Consider the following 24,520-nt stretch of genomic DNA (forward strand, 5'->3'; position numbering starts at 1 on the left):
AAGTTCAAGTAACACGCGCAACTGACTACCTTTTAAACCGTGGAGAGCCGGGCTACTTGTTTAGACTGATTCAATGTCACTTTGCGAACGGCGTACCTATTAAAAGTGAATGTTCGTATGTAAGATTTGAGTTACATTTTGTATATCAGTTTTACTTTTTATAAATATTTGACTCAATTATGTATGAAACCGTTGCTTTTGCTACCATATACGAAACTGCTTGGTGCTGTAAGGTTTGCATTGCACGATTTCATAGACCCGAAAAAATGATCTCACTGTTAGTTTGGCATTTTGATGCCAAACAAACAAAAATTGATTCTGATGAATGCAAAACAGCGTAGGGTCTCAACGGGTAACACTGCAGCTAATCTGGGTCTACCCTTTTTGCAGTGTGAGTTTTCATACAACACAACTCATTTATTTTCAGGTGGTCAAAATAAACAGTCCATCCATAGCCTACAAATGCTTGCTTGTACTGCAAAGGTTGTAAGGACTTCTTTGATTACATAAATAACAAATTCAGAGAATGCAGCATAAAGAAAACTTTATTAATTCGACAATTCAACAATTTGAAACACAACTTTCTTGGATTACTACTTAACCCTTTCAGTGCGAAATAATTTTCACATACAGAGTTCGATTTTTTTTAAATAAAGCCATTTGAGTTAAGGAGTATTTTGTCCGAGATATATTTTATAACAATCAGTGCAGACCCTGATCAGCAGGCTATTTCAGTAGCCCTTTGATCTGGGGCTACAATGCTAGCAAAGGTTTTATATAATAGTTCCATACTAAAAGGGTTAATAGCTTCCATATTTCACATTTTTAATATTTCACATTTGAAATAAAGTGTTCTGAGAGATTACTTGAACCATCTGGCCCCTTGGTTATAAACTTTGAAACGAACTCCGTGCTCAAACTCAGTTTTTAACTCAAGTGTTTAATTCTTACAGCATTAGCTGAAAATAAGTATTTCAGCAATAGGATTTCATATATAAGCCATTTTCATTGAAAAGATATCCCCCACCAATGATGGCTTGTTCGTGATTGATGGCTTGTTTGTACGTGAAGGCCTTTGTGTTGAATGAGTAATTGACCTGCACATTTCTTAATAAAAGAACAACGGGTATGAACAGAAATTGAGAAAATGACCAATCCCAAAAAGATTAATGAACTTCTATAGGATATGTTATGAGAAATGGCTATGGACATGATTTTTTCAATAAATCAAGGGCAATAACTCTAAAGCAAAATAACCAATCCAAAATGAATTTGGACAGATATCATCGCAGTATGTTGGCTCATATTCATTTCAAGTTGAATTAAATTTTACCATCTAATTACTGAGAAATGGCTGCCGACATTGATATTTTAATAAATCAAGGGCAATAACTCTAAGGAAAATTGACCAATCCACAAGAAAAATGGAGAGATATCATAGCAGTGTGTTGGGTCATATTTATTAAAATATTCATGAAGTTCTACAAGCTAGTAACAGAGAAATGGCTGTGAACGTAAGTTTTTCAAGAAATCAAAGGCAAAAACTCTTAGGAAAATTGACGAATCCAAAGTTTCATGAAGTTCTACTTGTACCCGTTAGTTACTGAGATATGGCTAGTGCGGATGCAGGCATGCACGGACGCAGGCAGGCAGATGATGCCATTATAATATCCTCCTCCCTATTTCATAGGGGTAAAATGTATTTATAAAATATTAGTGTCTTGAAGTGACTGCAAATGGTTGAAGTTCTGAATTTTGAGCACAGAGTTCATTCTCAAGTTTTATGACCTCATGCCTGATCATGGGAAGAGGGTTCCAAACAAAACATTGCAAATAATCAAATTTATAATGAAACCAGAATAAGTTTTTGGGAAAATACTAAGAAATCATCTTTCCTTGAATACCTTTGGCAGACGGTCACAAAGGGATCATTTCAGTGACATTATTTTGAAATAAATATAAAGCTTTTATAAATAAAGCTTTCAAAGTTATTTCTTTATAGTCATATAAGGCAAACTGGTCCCGCCCTTGTTGGCCACATTTTTTTCTGACATATCAAACTTCTAAACAACTTTGGTAGAGGGTCATCCAAGAACTGTATTTTTGAAATTTGACATTAAATTTTGAGTAGTTTAATAGTATTCTTTGAATAACTTTGAAAGGGGACCGATAAAGAATAAACCAGATAGGTTAAATCAATTTTCAACCAGTGGTTTCAGAGGAGATGCTGTTTAACTCATTATCTCCTAGAGACGCATTATTGCGCATCAATTGTGGCTGATGTTTGAAGACTTTATGAGAAATAGAACATTTGCTCCTCAGGAACAAATGTTTTATTTCCCATTATGTCTTAAAAACTACTCATATAAACCGATATTTTGCCTTTGAGATTATTTTTTGTAAGCTAAAAATAGCAAAATGACGTCGCAATCTAAATATAACATAGGGGATAATGAGTTAAAGAAATTGAAGACAAACTACATATAACGTAGGCCAGACTCTGGTGAGCTAAAATTCAATAACTATAACTAGAACTGTGTCCATAGGACATTAACTGATACCATCTTAGGCATGGGTGTATCAAACAAATATTTGCTACATAATGTGACATTAACTTTGATCAGTAAAGCCACAAACAAAATCCCTATGTGCAAAACTTCTACTACCCTCTCAATTCTTATTCTCATCCATATGGGCCACGTCGCCCAAAAAGGGGCACTCGAACATAGGAAACAGTGTAGCCCAGGACCAGCTGCCACGTCTCTGATTTGGCGACATGTCAGGGTCAGCACTGTTTGCAATCTTAGAGGACATCCAATTCTACCTTTAAATGAATACAAATGGTAAATTTCGTGACTAGATGCTGGAAAAACAGTGCTGAAACAGAGCGGAGTCTGTGCTTTTTTGATGATATGTCCGAGTGTTCCTTTTCTTGTGACGTCGGCAATAGTCTTATCAATTAGGGAAAAATATATAATGGGCATAATACATGAAGTGTCATTAGTGGGCATAATACATGAAGTGTCAATAGTGGGCATAATACATAAGGTGCCATTTGAACAAGAGCCATGTAAAATGGCCATCATCCCCCCGCCAGCAAATTTTATTGACTCTGCATAGTTTGAGGACTATAGCCCTATTTTTAAAAGATATGTTTTAATTTATTACCGTTTGTAATGCAATATGTTCCGGACAAAATGAAAAACATGAAAATATAAAAAGGGGAATAGCTCAAAAGATAATACATGTAGAGTTATGGTTCTTACACTGCTCTCCCCCTTGTCATATTGCATCCACATATGAAGTTTCAAGTGAATATGTGGAACAGTTAAGGAGTTATGCTCCGGACAAAATGAAAACCACAAAAGGAAAATAACTAAAACTCACACTGCACTCCCTTATGTCTTTCTGCATCAACATATGAAGTTTCAATAGAATTTCTTAAATAGTTTAGGAGTTATGCTCTGGACAAAATGAAATACACAAAACTTTAATAAGAGGACCATAATGGTCCTATATTGCTCACCTGAACAAGAAAGCTGTGTTTGTGAAACAGCAATGCCCCCACAGGGTTTAGTCACAAAAATGACGTTTGACCTTGATTTGACCTTGAACGGTGACCTTGACCAGTGACCTTGACATGTTTGCACTGAAAATGTGCGGCTTCATGAGATACATATGCATGCCTATTATGAAGTCTCTATCTAGACTAGTTAAGAAGTTAAAGACAATGTTAAACTTGGTAATTTGACCTATATATTTGACCTTTGACCTTGAAGGATATCCTTGACCTTCACATGTTTGCATGCAAAATGTGAGGCTTTATGAAATACACATGCATGCCAAATATGAAGTCTCTACCTGTAATATTTCAAAAGTTATGGCCAATGTTAAAGTTGGACACAAACAAACACACAAACACACAAACACACAGACAGGGCAAAAACAATATGCCCACCACTTAAGTGGTAGGGGGCATAAAAAATGTTACAAAAGAACCACTGCAAATAATTTTTATGATAAAGGTGTATAAGGAAAACTGACCAGGCCACTGGCGCCATGTTTTTAGACATAATCATAATTCTTTGAACAACATTTGTTGAGGTCTACCCAAGGATCATTCCACTGAAATTATTTTGAAGTCAGAACAGTAGTTTTGATTTTCAAAGTTTTCTATATAGCCATATATGGAAAACTGGCCCCGCCCCTGGCGACCATGTTTTTTTAGATATCATAATTCTTTGAACAACTTTGGTAGAGGTCCAGCCAAGGATCATTACTATGAAATTATTTTGATATCAGACCAGTAGTTTTAGAGAAGATTTTCAGTTTTTGATCTAGCCATATATGGAAAACCAGCCCGCCCCTGGCGGCCATGTTTTTTTAGATATCATTATTCTTTGATCAATTTTGGTAGAGATTCACCCAAGGAACGTCCCAGCCAAGTTTCATGAAATTCCATCCAGTGGTTTCAGAGGAGATGTTGTTTTTAAAGTGTGGACGTACGGAGACCGATCACAATATCTCACCTGAGTAAACTCAGGTGAGCTAAAAAAGGGAATAACTCAAACAATTATGCATGCAGAGTTATGGTTCTTACACACCGCACTTCTCCTTGTCATTTTGAAGTTTCAAGGGAATATGTGAAATAGTTGTACAAAAATTAACCTTAGGACTTTGCAAAGAGTTGAGACCCAGATCAGCTGCCTCATTAAAATGTGATATTTGATCAGGGTCTACTATTTGTCATTACAATATACAACACAGAGTATGTGCTGATGACTGGCAAGCAGTGTAGACCTTGATCAGACAACAGTTTTTAATGCTGTTAGTGATCTGGTCTATACTGATTGCAATGTCCAAAGGTTGGTTTTGGTACAGCAGGGCTCATTTGATTTAAAGCCCATTTATACAGCCAAGTCTGCTTATGCTAGTACTATGTGACTTAAACCTTTACTCCATAGATACACCTTTTGACACTTGAAGCAGATGACAAATGAAAACAATGTGGTAAATGGAATATTGCTCATGATGAGCAAATACTACATTTTCAACATTGTTTTCAAAGCCATTCAACATTGGTGTTTTCCATTCTCTTAGATCTTCTTACTCATCATTGTGCATGAGTCTAAAAATAGCATCAATCTTCAAAATTCAATAATTTAGCTCTAATTACTCTAGAAATATATGTTGTAAACAAAAATTAATTATGAAAAGCAGAAAAAGGGATTATTCAATTATAAGCGATGTCAGAGCTATAAACATTGTCTATCACATAAATTGGCTTCTGGGAGTGACATAAAGCAGTGACATAAATATCATGTAAATATTTACATTCCCTATGTAACGTCCTTATATAGACCTATGCGAAATTTTGACGTTTATTTTCCAATGAACCTTTTATTTTGAAACTGGTTATAACCGGTTATTTTATGTAATGAACAAGAGTGAAAACCGCACAGTGACAGGTGAAAGTTTCGACAATTAGAGGCGATCGAGGGGTTCGCCATTAAGCAACATACACCTGTATTTCTCTTTTTCTGTGATGTTTCCGAATACATTTTGAATAAATCGCATGTCAAGCTTAAATCCTATTTTATCAAAATATAAATAAAATTAAAATGAAATAAACGTCGTCTCGCTGGGGTTTATCGGTTTGTAAACTGCAACGGGGTGCGTGCAAAGTTTACATGGGATTCACATACTTTGCACACGCCCGTTGCAGTTTACAAACCGATAAACTGCAGCAAGACAATGTTCTTTTCTTAACTAGTTACATAAATAAAACTTGAAACCGGTCTATAAATATGCTCAAATGCCTAGCAAGGTACCATCTGCTGACTTTGCGTATGACGTAGCTGTATTCAGGATGTTGATATGACATCGCATTTTTATTCCCTCCTTTAACGGCAAAAACCTATACGGATGACGATTTGTCTAGTGTGTTTAACTGATTTTTTTTTTCGAAAATTCCTCTTAATGTTATAAAAAGAATCTTACACGAGTGTTTATTCCATATCATTTTTATGAAACTCGTTGACTAAAACCATATGACACTCGCCAAGGCTTGTGTCATGCTTTTTAGTCAACTCGTTTCATAACAAGAGCACCGCAGAGTGGGTGCCAACGCTCGTCTGTTTTTAAGTCCGAAAAAGGGGAATAACTCAAAAATAAGTAAAGCCAGAGTTATGTGACCTTGTATAGATATGCGTACTATTCCTAGGAACATGTGTACAAAGTTTCATTTGAAAATGTTGAACGGTTTTTGAGTTATGAGGTAAGGTTAAAGTTTTTGGACGCCGACGCAGACGCAGACGCCGCCGACGCCAAGGCTATCTCAATAACTCGACTTTTTTTCTTCGAAAAACAGACGAGCTAAAAATGATATGGAATAAACACTCATGTAAGATCCTCTATGTATTACACCGTTTTAACCCTTTACCTCATAGAAACACCTTTTCAGGCATCTGTATTGCATGACCTTTGAAAACAATGTGGGTAATTGAGTATTTGCTCATAATGAGCAATTGTTTGATTTCCCACAAAGTTTGCAAAGCTATTGGAAATAGGCATTTTCATTTCAAATTGATTTTATTAGTTTTTGTCAGATGCTTTCATCGTGGATTAGTTTAACAAGAGGACCATAATGGTCCTATATCGCTCACCTGATAAAAGGGCTACCAAAGAACCATTACAAAAATTCTCTACAATATAGGTGTATAAGGAAAACTGGCGGTAGAGGTCCACTCAAGGATCATTCCTGAGAAATTATTTTGAAATCGGACCAGTAGTTTTGAAGAAGATTTTCAATTTTTTCTATATAGCCATATAAGAATAACTGGCCTGCCCCTGGTGGCCATGTTTTTTGAGATATCATCATTCTTTGAACATCTTTGGTAAAGGTCGACCCAAGAATCATTTCTGTGAAATTAGTTTGAAATTGGACCTGTAGTTTTGGAGATGTTTGAAAAGTGAACATGCGACGTATGACATACGCCGGATGGAGACCGATCACAATACCTGACATGTGCATACTCAGGGGAGCTAAAAATAGCATATTAAGGAAAGATTTTAATCAAGCTCCATTGTTACCAAAACCTAATGACTGATGTATGATAGTTCTAGAAATAAGTACAATGAGTTGAAAAAGCATAAAAGGGGATGATTCAATAAAATATGGAGCCAAAGTAATCACCTTTGTACATAACACTTCCTATGGTTTAATATGACATATTTGACTGAAATTCTTGTTGAATAATGTGTTACACACAATAAAATGTATTGTCTTATGTCATCGAAGTTCAATCAAACTGGGTTGTCCAATTGTTGAATGTATTGTGAATCTCACACCACTTTATGGTTTTTAATATAGAATTTGATTTGTTGCCATGGACGATGGCTCAGCACTGCCGCTTTGCTCTTAGCTTCAAGGCATAGTGCCTTCCCCGGGAGTTTGGCACTCACGAAGAACTTTCCCAGGAATTGATGGACAGCCTTTTTTTCCTCCTCCGACCACATGGTCCTTTTAGTGCTTTTCTTCTTACAAGTGACTGAAAATGGAAATGCTTCAGTTTTTACAAAATAAACAGAGAAATAATTGAAGTCTAAAGCGTTTATAAATCTGTAAATAGTGACCTTGACCTTGGATAGATCATCAAAGGTCATGTGTCAGACACGCCTTCAGCTTATGATTATAGCCTACAATATTTTGAAAATGGGATAAAGAATATGGGACGGTTATAGAACAAATGAAAATAATACCTAAATTTGCTGCGACATTGACCTTGGAGCTATAGGTAGAGGACATGTGAATACCATTAGTTTATCCAAAACGTTCAATAAAAAGGGATAAAATTTTAATATAGCAGAACAAGAATAGATGAGGTCTGGGGCCGTATTCATAAAGCTCCTAAGAAAAATCTCAGACTTAAGTGAAAATTTCAAATGCAGATTTCTCTATTTTTACCCACAATACTTCAATGAAACTGCATGCTTGTGAAAAAACGTAATTTTCAAAAGCATGCAACGTTTCATTGAAGTATAATTGAAAATAAACTGAAATCTGCATTTGAAATTTTCACTTAAGTTTGAGATTTTCCTTAGGAGCTTTATGAATATGGCCTTAGGTGTTTATAAAACTGTTTGACTGAGAAACATTTTCTAAAACATCTGATAGGTCAGATTTAAATTCAAGTACATTTTCAAGTCTTACCAACTATATGTTGAAAGTTCAAACATGATAAATCAGACATTCAAAGAACTATTTTAGAAGCGTCTGATTGGTAATTCTCATACTGGACAAGTTTTAAGTCACCTCTTGGAATGTGGCTAAACACATAAAGAACATTTGTGCCAATGTATTAAAAACTGTAACATGAGTGTAGGAGTTCCGGACCAGACACAAAAATGTAGATAATAATGTATGTAATTTGACATTGAATAGTTACTTTGACCTTTGAGCTCCTGACATTGGCATGTGGCACAACTCATAGTCTTTATGTAAACAAGTTTTTTTTCCTGATGATATGAAAATCTGATAAGGAATGTAGGTGTTACAATTGGAACACAGAAATGCAGACAGATGCACACACTACAGAACTTCGACACACATGCGCAGATGGTACCATTTAAAGACCAAATTAACTCTGCATAATCAAACATTTTTAATATCTCTAACCTCAACAATTCTAGTAACAATATAATTTCTGTGGATATCTACATTTCCAGTGCAACAGATAAACTTTTTTATGGAATGAAGTACATGTATCTACCCCTAAAGGTTTTTCTTAAAAGAGAAACTGCAAATTGTAATCTAGGTATTTAAACAAACTGGGTAACATAATTATTTCAATAAAGTTTTAATAAAGACGTGTTGCTTCTCCTTGATTAAGAAAACAATTAAGTTTTTTTTTTACAATTCACAGAGTAAATATCCAGAAATCCACTTATCTGTCCAACGATTATTTTATTTTAACATTAGGCATCAAATAACTTTTCTTTCAAAACTCATACTCGGAGCTGCAAATAGAAAGAGATTTTCAAATTCTAAATCACCTTTTCTCGATGGAACTCCATCTGTCTCTCCATCAGCTGAGGACTCGGCGCTCGGGATTTCTACTTGAAGATCTGGAACAATAGAAAGATCTGTAACATGCATTTTCCCCAATTGTGCACAGAAGTGGCAAATTTTCCTGCCCATTGATGACCTATATGCAAACAGTTTGGATCTAGACAAAAGCCCATATAACATGGGGCTTTATCTGTGATCCAAACCATTTGACAATATTACATGGGGCTTTATCTGAGATTCCAAAATTTGACATTATAACATGGGGCTCTATCTAAGATCAAAATAATATTGCAGTATAACATCGCGTATTATCTGAGATCAAAACCAATTGACAATATAACATGAGGCTTTATCTAAGATTGAAAGCAATAGACAAAACAACATGGGGCTCTATCTGAGATCCAAATAATTTGATAATATAGCATCACGCTTTATCTGAGACCCAAACCAATTGACAGTATAATGTCGCGCTTTATCTGAGATCCAAACCAATTGACAGTATAATGTCGCTTTTTATCTGAGATCCAAACCAATTGACAGTATAACATAGGGCTCTATCTGAGATCCAAACCAATTCATAGTATAACATGGAGCTTCATTTGAGATCCAAACCATTTCACAAAATGGCAATAATGAAAGAAATAAGAAATTTTGCCAAAATAAAGCAGACATCAATTAGAGATAAAAAATTGCGTCACCCTTTACCTCATAGAAGCGCCTTTTCAGGCATCTGATGAAGGCTACTTGAAAATATTGTGGGAAATAATGCATTTGCTTACAATGAGCACAAGCTCAAATCCCACAACATTTTCAAAACTATTCAAATTTTGCATTTTTCTTTTTCATTAGACATTTTGCCATATCATTAGATGCTTTAATTGGGGATGAGTATAAAAATAACATATAAGGTAAAAAGTTCAGACTGTAAAGATTAAGATTGCTCAACCGAGATGAAATGTCCTCTGCACTGAGTTTAACTTTGCATATTATATCCAAACTGTTTGCATCATGAGGGCTTGCCAGCTGGTGTGCTAATGAAAGTCCTCAAAATGAAGCAAAGCATTGTTTTGTGCAAGCACTAAAGTAATTCTCTAAGCAGTTGATCTGGTTAAAAAAACTGTAACAACCTTCTGTAACTATTTCTTATTTCTTCCATTATTTCCATTTTAAGCAAATAGTATCTGAATGACAGAAATATTAAATTCTGATAAAGTAAGTCACCTGGCATCTGATCTGGGTCCAAACTGTTTGTAGAGAATGCATTTAGAACTAGAAAATGTGTTCATAGGACACAAATGCCCCCACTTCCACTTTGTCACAAATGCCATATTTTCACAAAATATAAAGGGGCTGTTACGTGTAACTCCAAAATGACTAGTGATTTACATGGCTGTCAAACTTGATCCAGATATGGTCACAAACATGTGTGTAAAGTTTGGTGAGAATTAAACAAATACTTTTCATGATTTAGACCATACAAAATCTTCTGGATGGACGTACGAACAGACGGACGTACGGACGGACAACTCTAAATGCCACCACTTTTTGGGGGGCATAAAAACATCATGGTACTGTTTCACTCATTCTTGCAATGTTCTTCTTTATTTGTTTTAACATCCAATCTGAGTGTTACTTTGCATCTATATCCAAACTATTTGCCTTAAAGACATTTACCCAAGCATGACTAAACTGTTATCGCCATAAATTTGAGAAAAACATGACAGTCGGACCCTGCACCCGTACAAGAAAAGCTAAATAGAGGCCCGTCCCACAGGGTAACATTTTAAATGGGGAACACAATTCCCAAAAAAATGGTTATTTGACTGTTTTTGTTGTTAACGTCTGTTTTCCCTATTCAGTAAATAGACATTGGCCAACATTGTTGACCCAGATCAGGGGTCTACAATGAGTTTAAGAGTTCTGATTTACCGTTATTCTTTGTGTTCAGTCAGTGAATTAAACCTCCACCATGAGACTGTCAGGGCCTCTCTTGCAATGCTTGGCTGCCTAGCGTACTAAAATCTTGAGTTTCCCATGCATTTACCGTTTCATTCACACCTTGGGAGAATTGACTAGTTAGATGCTAGACACTTGATCTAGGGGTCATGAGTTCGATCCCCCACCTGACCAGTCTTTCGATGAGACTTTAAACCGAGGTCCCATGTATCAGTGCTATACACTGGGCATGTTAAAGAACCAGAGGGCTCCTTCAAAATGAGTAGGGCCTTGCCCGGGTTCCTCTGTATCAGCTTCCCTCTCTCTGGGAAGTCCAATTAGCTCAAAGTTGGCAGAAACGGACGACAACAACAAAACCAAAAAAAAACAACATAGCAACATCATGATGACATGTTAGCTGGTGTTCTTAATAGAGTCCTCAAAATGAAGCAAAGTATTGTTTTGTGCAAGCACTATTTAAAGTAATCATCTAAGCAGTTGATCTTGTTCAATACACTGCAACAACCTGAATATCTATTTCTTTCATTTTTGCCATCCAGATCAAATTTCAATGCAAATATACTGTCTGAGTGACAAAAGATTAAATGCTAATCAGAACAAGAGTGCCAAAACACAAAATACGCCCATCTGGCAACAAAATTATCTAAATTCAAGTGGACTAATTAAAAAGAGTTACCAAACCAATGAAGGGTTTTATGAAAGCCAATTATCAAGTCTGTATCTGCAAAGGTTCCAAAAATATTGCCCTGTAACAATTCCTGAGTTTTAATTAATTTCAATTAATAAAGGGCCATTTCTCTGCAGCAACTTGATGAATGTTAATAAGGATCCAACATGTACAGGATCTTCTGGCAACATACATATGTGTAAAGTTTGATGAGGATTGGATAAACGGTTCTCTAAAAAGCCCCATGACAAAGTCTTTTTTTAAATAATTTCAACAAATAAAGGGCCTTATCTCTGCAGAAACTTCATGAATAGTAATGAGGATCAAGCTTGCACAGAACCTTATGACAACATACATGTGTGTAAAGTTTGATGGGAAATGGATAAGCAGTTCTCGAAATATTCCCTGTGACAAAGTCTTTTGTAAGTAATTTCTACAAATAAAGGGCCTAAAGTCTGTAGAAACTTGATGGATATTGATGAGTATCGAACTTACACAGGATCTTATGGCAACATACACTTGTGTAAAGTTTGATGAGGATTGGATAAGCGGTTGTCCAAAAATTACCCGTGACAAAGCTTTCCCGCCAAACACCCACCACCCGCCTTGGATGTTCACATAATACATCCCATCTAAAGATAAGCTTAGAAAAAGTTATCGGGCATCTGATATGGGTCCAAACTGTTTGTAAACAATGCATATTCAACAATCAGCTACAGATAAATAATACAATTTTTACAAAATTTCAATATTTCTTAACAAGACCCTATACTGTCACCACTCAGAAGAATGGTCTCTTCAAAATGATTCTAACAATAGTGAAGAAATACTGGTGAAGATTTTAGCATGTTAAATACACACCCTATCTGGAGCCCTGACATCATGGTTCTGATGGACCTATTTCTCTCATTCTTGCAATTTTCATCTTTATTTGTTTAAACAAACAATCTGAGTCTTATATGGCATCTTTATCCAAACTGTTGGCATAAAGTCCTCTAAACAACTCATCAGCTGCAACATCATGAGGCCTTTCAGCTTCTGTGCTTATTACAGTCCTCAAAATGAAGCAAAATCTCATTATCTGTCACACAATTATTTCATTTTTTACTTTAAGCATCAAATTTTTAACTAGAAAATCTGTCCATAAGACACAGAGGCCCAAACTTCCTCTTTGTCAAAATGCCATATTTTCACAAAACCAAGGCCCATAACTCCATACATACTAATTTTGGGCGCATGAAAACACCCAAGTGCACAAGTTCACTCCCTGAATATTATATCTATGAAGTTTCAAGTCTGTAGTACAAAGGCTTTTAGAGTTATGTGAGACACAAAATTACTGTGCCGTACTGACGTACGGACAGATGTACAAACGGACGGACAGACGGACAAAGGCAAATCTATATGCCCCCCATATTTTAGAAGTGGGGGCATAAAAACTCATACTCGGAGCTGCAAATAGAAAGAGATTTTCAAATTCTAAATCACCTTTTCTCGATGGAACTCCATCTGTCTCTCCATCAGCTGAGGACTCGGCGCTCGGGATTTCTACTTGAAGATCTGGAACAATAGAAAGATCTGTAACATGCATTTTCCCCAATTGTGCACAGAAGTGGCAAATTTTCCTGCCCATTGATGACCTATATGCAAACAGTTTGGATCTAGACAAAAGCCCATTTAACATGGGGCTTTAACCGAGATCCAAACCATTTGACAATATTACATGGGGCTTTATCTGTGATCCTGGCACGGCTTTCACAAAGCGTCTTGAGTCGAGATCGTGCTCAAACTCAAAATTTCACCATCAGAAATCACATGAGGTTAATATTTGAGATTGAAATTCTGAGTTCGAGCACGATCTCGACTCAAGACACTTTGTGAAAGAAAAGCCAGGGCTTTATCTGAGATTAAACTAGAAATGTGCCCATAGGACACAGATGCCCCCACTTCCACTTTGTCAAAATCGACATACTTTTGCAAATAAAAGGCCGTACATCCAAAATAACTGAAGTGATTTACATGGCTGTCAAACTTGATCAAGATATTGTGGTCACAAACATGTGTGTAAAGTTTGGTGAGAATTTGGGCAATACTTTTCAAGAATTAGATCACACAAAATCTTTAGGACATAAGGACGGAAGTACAGACAGACGTACGTACGACGGACAAACATACAGACAAGGGCAACCCTATATGCCTCCACTACATGAGGCTTTATCTGATATCCAAATAATTTGACAGCATAACACTGTGCTTTTTATGAGAACCAAAACAATTGAAAATATAACATGGGGCTTTATCTGAGTTTGAATCTACGACATAAAACATTCCTTTCAACCCTGAACTGATTACTACATATGGTATTTTTAGACTAATTCACAATGAAAGTAAATGATGGATAGGAAGATAATCTTGGAGAAAGGATAACCATATAGAATGGCTTTGCAAACATTGTGGGAAAAGGAGCATTTAATCATTATGATCACATGCTCCATTTCCCACACTGTCTTCAAAAGTCTTCTGCTACAGAGGAGTCAATAGGCATATCTATGGAGTAAAAGGTTAAAGAGCTTTTAAAGATTTGATTATATGACAACAAAGATTAAATCCAGACCACACCTGGTAAGAACTTGCCCCCCTCTTGTTGCAACACTGATGTCAGACAACTATAAGAAGTTTCAAAGCTCTACCTTGAATGGTAACCGAAATTCTGACAAAAAAAGGGACATAACTTTGACAAAATGCAGTCATGAGTTATGGCACTCTTGTTGCTATTATGTTGTTTGCATTCACCGTATGGCACTTTTGCATGGTTCTGTGGTTTTGGTCAGAAGGTCAGGAGAGTGCGACAACGGCTCCTCACCTCTGACTTCAACTCTCCTGGTGACTTATGAGGTACACCTGGGACTGAAACCTGGCCCGTCAAATTATTCTGACACCCAACGAACCAGTGTAATGCTAACCCGAAATCCTGGGCGTCAAGGAGGGAAGTCATTATTACCAATTTGCAAGTCTTTGGTTTGACCGGCTTGGGGACATTGAACCACGGACCTCCCAACCCGTAAGCTCTAAGCACTCAGCTATGGTGGACGTTTGTTGCTATTATGATGTCAGACAACTATAAGAAGCTTCAAAGCTCTACCTTGAATGGCTACTGAGAATTTTAATAAAAAAATTAACCAAAAATACGACATTATCATGATCTGAACAATCTTGGTAGAGAGTCACTTAAACACTTTTTGTGCCAAATATTTGTCAAATCTGGTCAAGTGATTTTTGAAAAGATTGTTAAAGACTTTTTTATCAGTTGGCATGGCAACCAGAGTTCTTTATGGAATGGAATTCTTTGAACAACTTTTAAAGGAAACACCTCAGGAACAAATATGCAAAGTTGAATCAAGTTCAAGAGAGCAGTTTCAGAGGAATCTAGAAAATGTGTCCATAGGCTTTGTCTTTCACAAAATAAAGGCCCAAAACTCCGTAAATATTAATTTCGGGCAGATGAAAATACCCAGGTGCACAAGTTCACATCCTGAATGATATATCTATGAAGTTTCAAGTCTGAAGTACAAACGCTTTTTGTGTTACGCGCGACACAAACTTTTCTGGACGTACGGATGTACAGACAGACAATGGCAAATCTATATGCCTCCCCCCACCCCCCTCTTTTAGTGGTGGGGGCATAAAAAGTGTGAACAGATGCCGGACATCAGACAAGAGGCGGTCACAATAGCTCACCTTTACCATATGCTCCGGCGGATTTCTATCCTTCCATTATGATCATAATTAATATTTCGACTAAGTTTCATGCAAATCTATTGACCCCTTACAGAGACATGGTTGCAGATGTTTGAGATTTCAAAGTGACCACTTGTTGTAGATGCGTAGCAGTCTTTTGGTGCAGGTGGTTGCAAAAAGAAGACCGAAAATAGAGCAGAAAGATCCTGCAGGAGCTTTCTGGACTATTATTGACCTTCATTTAAAGTTCACCTGTCTAAAATCATCCCTTGTGATTGTCTTTTAAGGTGGTCAATATAGCAAGACTTTACAGTATGAAAATGGAGATTTTGCCATATATCTATGTATCAGAATATTTTGACAATCTTACCTTCAACATCTGGATGAATCTCATCCAGAGTTTTTCCCTCATGGTTTTGAATTTTTCCACTCTCTAACTCAACAAGAAGCTTGCTAATTTTAGCAAGTTGAATAGTATCCTCTGGTAATCTGTAGAATTCCCTATGGATTCTCACATCATGACCAAGAAAGTTGGCTAATTGATCCAACTCATTGTCTTTGAGGTTGAGTATCTGAGAAATTGTGGCCACATGTTTCCGAAGAGAAGTGGAAGTGATGAGTTCTGGGTTATTTGCACCACATTCCAAAGCAAATTTTCTCAGCACATCAGAACTTCTAAGCGGAAATTCAGCATCTCCGAATCTTGCGAATACATAAATGTTCCTAGTGCTGATTCCAACTACTTCTCTTGTTTTCATAAGAATTTCCATTTGCTGGTGAAGTTTATCTGTAAGTAAGACTGGTACACGTCGACCACGTTTTCCTCTGATTTCAATTCTTTTCATATTTTCAGCAAGCTGCCTTTCAAATGGCGACAGGCAACTGGCCACTTCTGCCTGCATCTTCACTGATTGTTGGGTTCCTTTCAAATACTGGGAAACTTCCAAGCGTTCTGCCTCACCACCCCTTCTTCTATTGAAAAGAACAATCTGTGCAAGCGTCACATTGGCAAGTTCTCTCCAGTGGTCTTTGTCCGCAAACTCTGTCAGTGATTTTTGCAGTGTGTCTGCTTGTGCTTTAAGATAATCATGTAGCTTCTTCAAATCTTCTGCCATTGGTATTTTATTTGGTTTGTTGAAGGTTTCCGCATGTAAATTCTGCAGCGCAGCACTAGAAACCTCAGCAGCCCATTCACCATCACAAAGTTCTAAGAAACTATTGGCTTTCTCCTTCAAATTTGAGTTCCTTGTAACAAGACTTTGGTTTTTCAAAATATTGGCACATTTTCTCAATGAGTGTCCAATCTTAAGAGCCAGTGATGGAACTTTGTATTTGCCATTTCCATCAAAACCACATGTTACTTTTACTGCCTCAACAATAGATGGAAACTTTACAGGATCAACACAGTCCATCAAGTTGTGAATGTTTCCATCAGATTTTCTTGCATTCATAAGTAGACGAGCCACTTCTCTCATTTTCTGTCTTACGTATTGATGCTGATGTGGCTGCTGCGAATGTTTACTATACAGCTTTTCTCCAAACCTTACTATCAGCTCATCATGTCTTGCAACAAATGATACTTCATCAGATGAAAACTTGTTTACAATGTCTGTTTTGAACGATTCATTCTTACTAAAATCATTAGAATGCATCAATGCTAAACCAGCTGCCTGGTGATTGATCCTTTTCTGTTTTCTTGCAGTGCGATTTTGCTTTGGACATCGTTTGGCATGTCTCCAGAGATCACGTCCTAAAAACAAGCCCAAACACTGGCTACAAGTGACATAGTCGCTAGCCCTACTTGAATCTTCTTCTTTTGGTCTCTTGAAAGGGATCAAGTTTCCTGTTTGTTTAGCAATCACATTCTTATTATGTAAAAAGTCTCCAGCATTCATTAATTCTCGCAACTTCTCTTTCCTGGCAGGGGACTTTTTCGGAAGAGACAGAACTTGTTCCACCTCAAACTCGTGCTTATGTTTTTGCTCAAAGTGTCGGGGCAGTTTTGCCACCAACTTCATGCAGTATTGACAACAGTGTTTTTTGTCCCATATTCGAGTGCCATCCTCTTTCTTTTTTGATTGCATTATAGTTAAATTCGGTTTTGTCAACTTATTTACTAACTCCTGCTCTATAGGAATAACATCAGAATCACTTGTGCTGTCCGACACATGTTCTTCAGCATTATATGACTCATCTAACTGTTCTTTATATTGGGCATCAGCATCCACAATGTCTTCCTCACTGTATGTAAAGTCACTGCTCACAGGGGGTATATATTCATCACCACTATCCTCAAGACTTATATCTTCATCAGACCACCTTTCATCATTGGCTTCTGTAAAGAAATGGATAAATGGTTGGTTAAATGATTTTCAAGCTTTGCAATTCTTGTCTGCAAAAATGTCATGATCATCTGCAACTTTTTCATTAAAGTAAGAAAAATCATACAACTGCAGAAATAAGTGTCCTGGAAAGACAGCAATTCATTGATGCAAGGAGGCGTTGAAATGTCAGATACTCTGTCTAAATGGTGACTTCTTATTGTCACACACTTCAACATTATGAGGACGTTCTACTGATGAATTCCTCATACATTACACAATTTACAAATACCAATTACACTGCCTCAAAAGCTACACCTATTACTGTCGGAGATTACCAAGTAGATACTATTAGAACATATTTTGCTATCTAATTTTGTATAGATAGCTTTCCCTGCGAAAATGTCAAATCAATTAGGAGTTTGACAATCGTCAGTCATATACTCTGTTGGTAACCGCAAAGTTAAATTCGAGCCCTGTTTAATATCTTTTCTGCATAAACCAGGGGTGCATCTATTAGAGCATGAGCGTCTATTAAAATGAATATGGTATGTTACTTGTTCACAATATGCTAGTAAATAAAGCTACCCTTTGACGTTTCCTAAATTTGCACCAAAGACTAGTGCCATGTGTAATATTTACAGGTTAAATTCTAGCAAGTGTTCCTCACATACCTTGAATGGCCATGCTTTGTTTAAAATCACCATTGTCCAGTTCACTGTCGCTCTGTTCTTGGTCTGTACTGGAAGCTACCAAGCTCTCAGTATCTTCTAAAAAGATAAAATACAGGAAATACTAACCCCTTCATTACTTTGCCCTGAGCATAGGAATTTTATCAAACACCTTGGATCTAGATCAGAAACTGAGTTATTCAGCTTAAGATCAAGATCTATGCTATTTGACGCACTGATAATACCTGTCATAAGAGGACCATGTTGATCCTATATCACTCACCTGATTAAGGGGTTCAAAGGAACCATTGCAAATACTCTTTGTATATAAAAGATGTATAAGGAAAATTGACCCGCCCATGCGGCCATGTTTTTTTTATATATCATCATACCTTGAACAACATTTATAGAGGGACACACAAGGTTCATTTCAGCAAAATGAATTTGAAATTGGACTAGTGGTTTTGGATTCCGTATAGCTGGTAATTTCTGTGGGCTCAAATTTCTGCTATTCTGCAGTCCCTTTATCGAACCGCAAACATTTATTCCGCAGTATAAAATGTCCGTAGTTATTTAACACGCAGGTAAGAATATCCTCGCAGGTAAAAACTGATCAGTCGAACGCAATGCCCAACATTATGGCTAGGTGTAATAACGGGCCAATACTCCGACTAGGTGTAACTAGAACTATCACTGAAGGTGATTGATACGTCCACACCGTAGCATTTGTTCCAAGTAGTGAAATTATTAAGACATACATTTTGTCAATAAAAGGTGCCTTTCTCTTTCCCACATTGAATACAGTTCAAACCCACTGTGTGGCATATACATGTAGGAAATATGGTGCGGATAAAAATATATCTATGGGTCAAAGGTCAAGGACACAGCGACCTCCTTTTTGTACTAAACTCTCCGGCTCACCAAGATGCATTCACACACCAGATTTGTTGCTTGTAGGTAATGCTGAGTTATTGCCCAGTTACAGTTTTTCTATATGGGTCAAAGCTCAAGGACAAGGTCACAATAACATAATACTGGACCACGACGGACCTCCTTCCTAAGATTTATCAATGCACCAAGTTTAATGTCTCTAGGGCATATAGTTAAGAAAATATGGCAAAGTTTTCATATTATATGACTGACTGACCGAGCAAGAAAGCGTTGGACGGACAAGGTGATTCCTACATCTTGCGATTTTTAAAGAGAAGATGTGGTCCCTGAAACTTACTTGGTGCATGCCTCGGATACAAGCTGTTAGCATATATTACATTATACCAGTAATCGCGACTCTCAGAATAACTTTAAGATAATTATAAGCAGTTTTGTATACTACATTTGGTTTGATTTGAGACGCATTTATTTTGTATATATATTCCGGGTAGCTTTCCTTTTGGATATCAAACATAGTTTTGCAGTAACTTTTGTTTCTTTAGGTCCCGATAAAGCCAACAGTGATATTTAAAACGCCGACTGGTTCTCAGGGTTTAGGCCATACAGGCCGTATCGTAAGTGTAGTGAAATCGAAAGTAGAATTTGATAAACAGCAACGTGCAGATCGATAACAACCATAATCAGAGTTAGTTCCGCAAAAATTTATCACTCCCTTTTCATGAAACGCAGAATTAATAATCCGCAAAAATAAGTTATTTCTAGTTTTTGACAAAAACCCAAAATATTATGGCCGCAGAAATAACCAGCTTTACGGGAAGAAGATTTTCAAAGTTTTCTATATAGGCATATACGGAAAACCGACCCCGCCCCTGGTGGCCATGTTTTTTGAAATATCATAAATCTTCAATCAAATTCGGTAGAGAGGTCCACCCAAGGATCATTTATGTGAAATTATTTTGAAAATGGACCAAAATTTTGAGAAGAAGATTTTCAAAGTGTTCTATATAGCCATATAAAGAAAACTGGCCCTGTCCTAAGCGGCCATGTTTTTTGATTATCATAACTCTTTGAACAACTTTGGTAGAGAACCTACTAAGGATCATTTCTGTGAAATTATTTTGAAATTGGACCAATCGTTTTAGAGAAGTAGTTTCTTACTTTCATTGCTATGACAACCAGAGTTCTTCATGGAAGGTGTGGGGCCCTAATTATCTAAGCAGTTGATCTGGTTAAACAAACTGTAACATCATTCTGTATCTATTTCTTATTTCTTTCAATATTGCCATTTTGGGCAAATATCATTGCATCTGAATGACAGATAGATTAAATTCTGATAAGAAGTAGGTCGCCTGACATCTGATCTGGGTCAGAACTGTTGCAGTAGAAAATGCATTTAGAACTAGAATGTGTCACAGGTCAAGGCCAAGGTCACAGTGATCTAATTTTGGAATGCGACACTCTGCCTCACCAAGATGTATTCACACACCAATTTGTGAAGCATAAATGATGTGGTTGTGGTTCAGGAGATATGCTCTGGACAAGGTACAACGATGGAAAGACAGAAGTACGGATAGGGGTAACATTACATTCCCAGGCCATTATATGGCAACGCATAAAAACATCATGGAACCATTTCACTCATTCTTGCAATGTTCTTCTTTATTTGTTTTAACATCCAATCCGAGTGTTACTTTGCATCTATATCCAAACTATTTGCATTAAGTACTCTAAACAACAGACACAAATGGCAACAACACCATTTATGTTAACCCTTCCATTCATGCATATGTCTTTTTATGTTTTTTGCAAACAGAATAGATCCAGATTTTGGAGGAGCTGTCTGATCAGGGTCTACAATGTTTGAGTATTTGATACTTTGCACCCAAGGCTATTCTTACTGTCATAAATATAACTGGCCTTATCTTAGTGGGTAGAGTATCAAAATAAATATTCATGAAGTAAAGGATTAAGAACTGTGGCTTCCAAACCAACAGTTTAGACCCATAGTTTGTGGTAGTTGCATTGTTCAAAATATCGTTTCACTCATTCTTGCAATGTTCTTCTTTATTTGTTTAAACATTCAATCTGAGTGTTACTTTGCATCTATATCCAAACTAATTGCATTAAGTCCTCTAAACAACACACACAAATGGCAACATCACGAGGACTTACCCGCTGGTGTGCTTCTTAAAGTCCTCAAAATGAAACGGTCTTGTTTTGTGTAAGCACTATTTAAAGTAATTATCTTGGCAGTTGTTGTTTAAACCATTCACCACATAGAAACGCCTTTTCACGCCTCTGTAGCAGACGACTTTTGAAACTAATGGGGAAAATGGAGCATTTGCTCAAATTGAGTTTGAGTTACTAAGGATGCCTAAGCAACCAGTGTTTGAGTTGACAAATTTAGACTATATTTACCTGTTGGCTTTGTAGTAATGGTATTTGTTGCCATTCCTTCTGTTTTTGCTGCTGCCAGTTTTGGTTTAACTGTTGGTTTTGACGTACTTGAAGAAGCCATCTTTAGTTTCTTCTTACGTACTCCAAAGTCATCCTCTCTGTCATCTTGGTCGTAATCATCGTCACCATCATCACTGTCATCATGACCTACATCTACTTTGGGGGCAGAGTCACTGTCTGAAATTTTATTTTAACCCTTCCATTCAATGCCTATGTCTTGTTATGCTTTTTTGCAAACAAAATAGATCCAGATTTTGGAGGAGCTGTCTGATCAGGGTGTACAATGTTTGAGTATTTGATATTTTGCACCTTAGGCTATTCTTAATGTCATAAATATAACTGGCCTTATCTTAGTGGGTAGAGTATCAAAATAAATATTCATGAAGTAAAGGATTAAGAACTGTGGCTTCCAAACCAACAGTTTAGACCCATAGTTTGTGGTAGTTGCATTGTTCAAAATATCGTTTCACTCATTCTTGCAATGTTCTTCTTTATTTGTTTAAACATTCAATCTGAGTGTTACTTTGCATCTATATCCAAACTAGTTGCATTAAGTCCTCTAAACAACACACACAAATGGCAACATCACGAGGACTTACCAGCTGGTGTGCTTCTTAAAGTCCTCAAAATGAAACAGTCTTGTTTTGTGTAAGCACTATTTAAAGTAATTATCTTGGCAGTTGTTGTTTAAACCATTCACCACATAGAAACGCCTTTTCACGCCTCTGTAGCAGACGACTTTTGAAACTAATGGGAACAAGAAAGCTGTGTTTGTGAAACAGCAATGCCCCCACAGTGTTTTGTCACAAAAATGACGTTTAACCTTGATTTGACCTTTGACCTTGAACGGTGACCTTGACATGTTTGCACTGAAAATGTGCGGCTTCATGAGATACATATGCATGCCTATTATGAAGTCTCTATCTAGACTAGAAGTTAAAGACAATGTTAAACTTGGTAATTTGACCTATATATTTGACCTTTGACCTTGAAGGATGACCTTGACCTTGACATGTTTGCACGCAAAATGTGAGGCTTCATGAAATACACATGCATGCCAAATATGAACTCTCTACCTGTAATATTTCAAAAGTTATGGCCAATGTTAAAGTTGGACACAAACAAACAAACAGACAGGGCAAAAACAATATGCCCCCCACTTTAGTGGTAGGGGGCATAAAAATGGAGCATTTGCTCAAATTGAGTTTGAGTTACTAAGGATGCCTAAGCAACCAGTGTTTGAGTTGACAAATTTAGACTATATTTACCTGTTGGCTTTGTAGTAATGGTATTTGTTGCCATTCCTTCTGTTTTTGCTGCTGCCAGTTTGGGTTTTACTGTTGGTTTTGACGTACTTGTAGAAGCCATCTTTAGTTTCTTCTTACGTACTCCAAAGTCATCCTCTCTGTCATCTTGGTCGTAATCATCGTCACCATCATCACTGTCATCATGACCTACATCTACTTTGGGGGCAGAGTCACTGTCTGAAATTTTATTTTAACCCTTCCATTCAATGCCTATGTCTTGTTATGCTTTTTTGCAAACAAAATAGATCCAGATTTTGGAGGAGCTGTCTGATCAGGGTCTACAATGTTTGAGTATTTGATATTTTGCACCTTAGGCTATTCTTACTGTCATAAATATAACTGGCCTTATCTTAGTGGGTAGAGTATCAAAATAAATATTCATGAAGTAAAGGATTAAGAACAGTTTAGACCCATAGTTTGTGGTAGTTGCATTGTTCAAAATATCGTTTCACTCATTCTTGCAATGTTCTTCTTTATTTGTTTAAACATTCAATCTGAGTGTTACTTTGCATCTATATCCAAACTAGTTGCATTAAGTCCTCTAAACAACACACACAAATGGCAACATCACGAGGACTTACCAGCTGGTGTGCTTCTTAAAGTCCTCAAAATGAAACAGTCAATCAGCAAGGAAGTAACAGACTGGCCAAGGCTTTTTGTCTCAAATTCGACCTTTAACCTCAATTGGGACCTTGACCTGGTAGGTAGAGACCTGGTTATTGTATGTGACATATTGGATAATGACAGTGTACATTTGTGCCAGGTTATTTAAGAATCCTTCAATCAGCAAGGAAGTTACAGCCCCCACAAGGTCGGTCTGACGCACAGAGGCACGCATGGACGCACACACATACACTCAACAGACATAAGGACGGCTATGTCTTTGCTCCCTCAATAAAAACACTCAATATATGGGAAGGTATTTTAGATTGCTAGCAAACTCTTTCCAAGATAATAAAATGTCATTACCTTTCGCTTTCTCCATGGAGCATCTTTTACACCATAGTCAAAGGTAAGCTGCTCTCCTGGGTGTATGTCTTTTATGGAATACAGCCACAACCGTGGCTTGTCAGTCATGATCTTTTTTACCTTACAGTTTGGTTTAGCCGAGTCATTAACCATCCTGCCAAGACCTTTGGTGTTAGTTGCATCAATACTGAAAGAACAGTTTAGTTCCAATGTAATCTATGTTAACAAAAAGGTTTTTTTTACTTTATGCAACACTGAACATATATTCAATCTTCCAGTTAATTGAATTGCTATTTTTTGTGATGAATGCTTTACCAATCTTTGTCTAGGGTCCTACAACAGGGAACTTCTAAAGGCAAACAGTTAACATCAAGACAGAATGTTTGTTAATAGTTGAATGGGCATATAAAAAGAAATACAAACCTGTCATGAGTGGCCATTAAAAACAGCATCGATTATTAATGACAGGTGAC

At 36.8% G+C, this 24,520-nt stretch overlaps 1 protein-coding gene across 1 annotated transcript; it reads right to left on the reverse strand.

The window, feature by feature from the left end:
- Positions 1-527: 527 nt before the first annotated feature.
- On the reverse strand, positions 528-24,197 carry LOC128208810 (uncharacterized). The gene is made up of 8 exons (XM_052912431.1): positions 24,048-24,197; positions 23,040-23,255; positions 21,733-21,948; positions 18,427-18,522; positions 15,802-17,766; positions 13,182-13,253; positions 9,055-9,126; positions 528-7,550 (listed from the first exon to the last, which is right to left on the reverse strand). The coding sequence occupies exons 1-8, from the start codon at positions 24,061-24,063 to the stop codon at positions 7,345-7,347; spliced, it is 2,859 nt and encodes a 952-aa protein (XP_052768391.1). The 5' UTR covers positions 24,064-24,197; the 3' UTR covers positions 528-7,344.
- Positions 24,198-24,520: the final 323 nt, after the last annotated feature.

This window comes from Mya arenaria, chromosome 11 (assembly GCF_026914265.1).
Source record: "Mya arenaria isolate MELC-2E11 chromosome 11, ASM2691426v1".
Lineage (NCBI taxonomy): Eukaryota > Metazoa > Mollusca > Bivalvia > Myida > Myidae > Mya > Mya arenaria.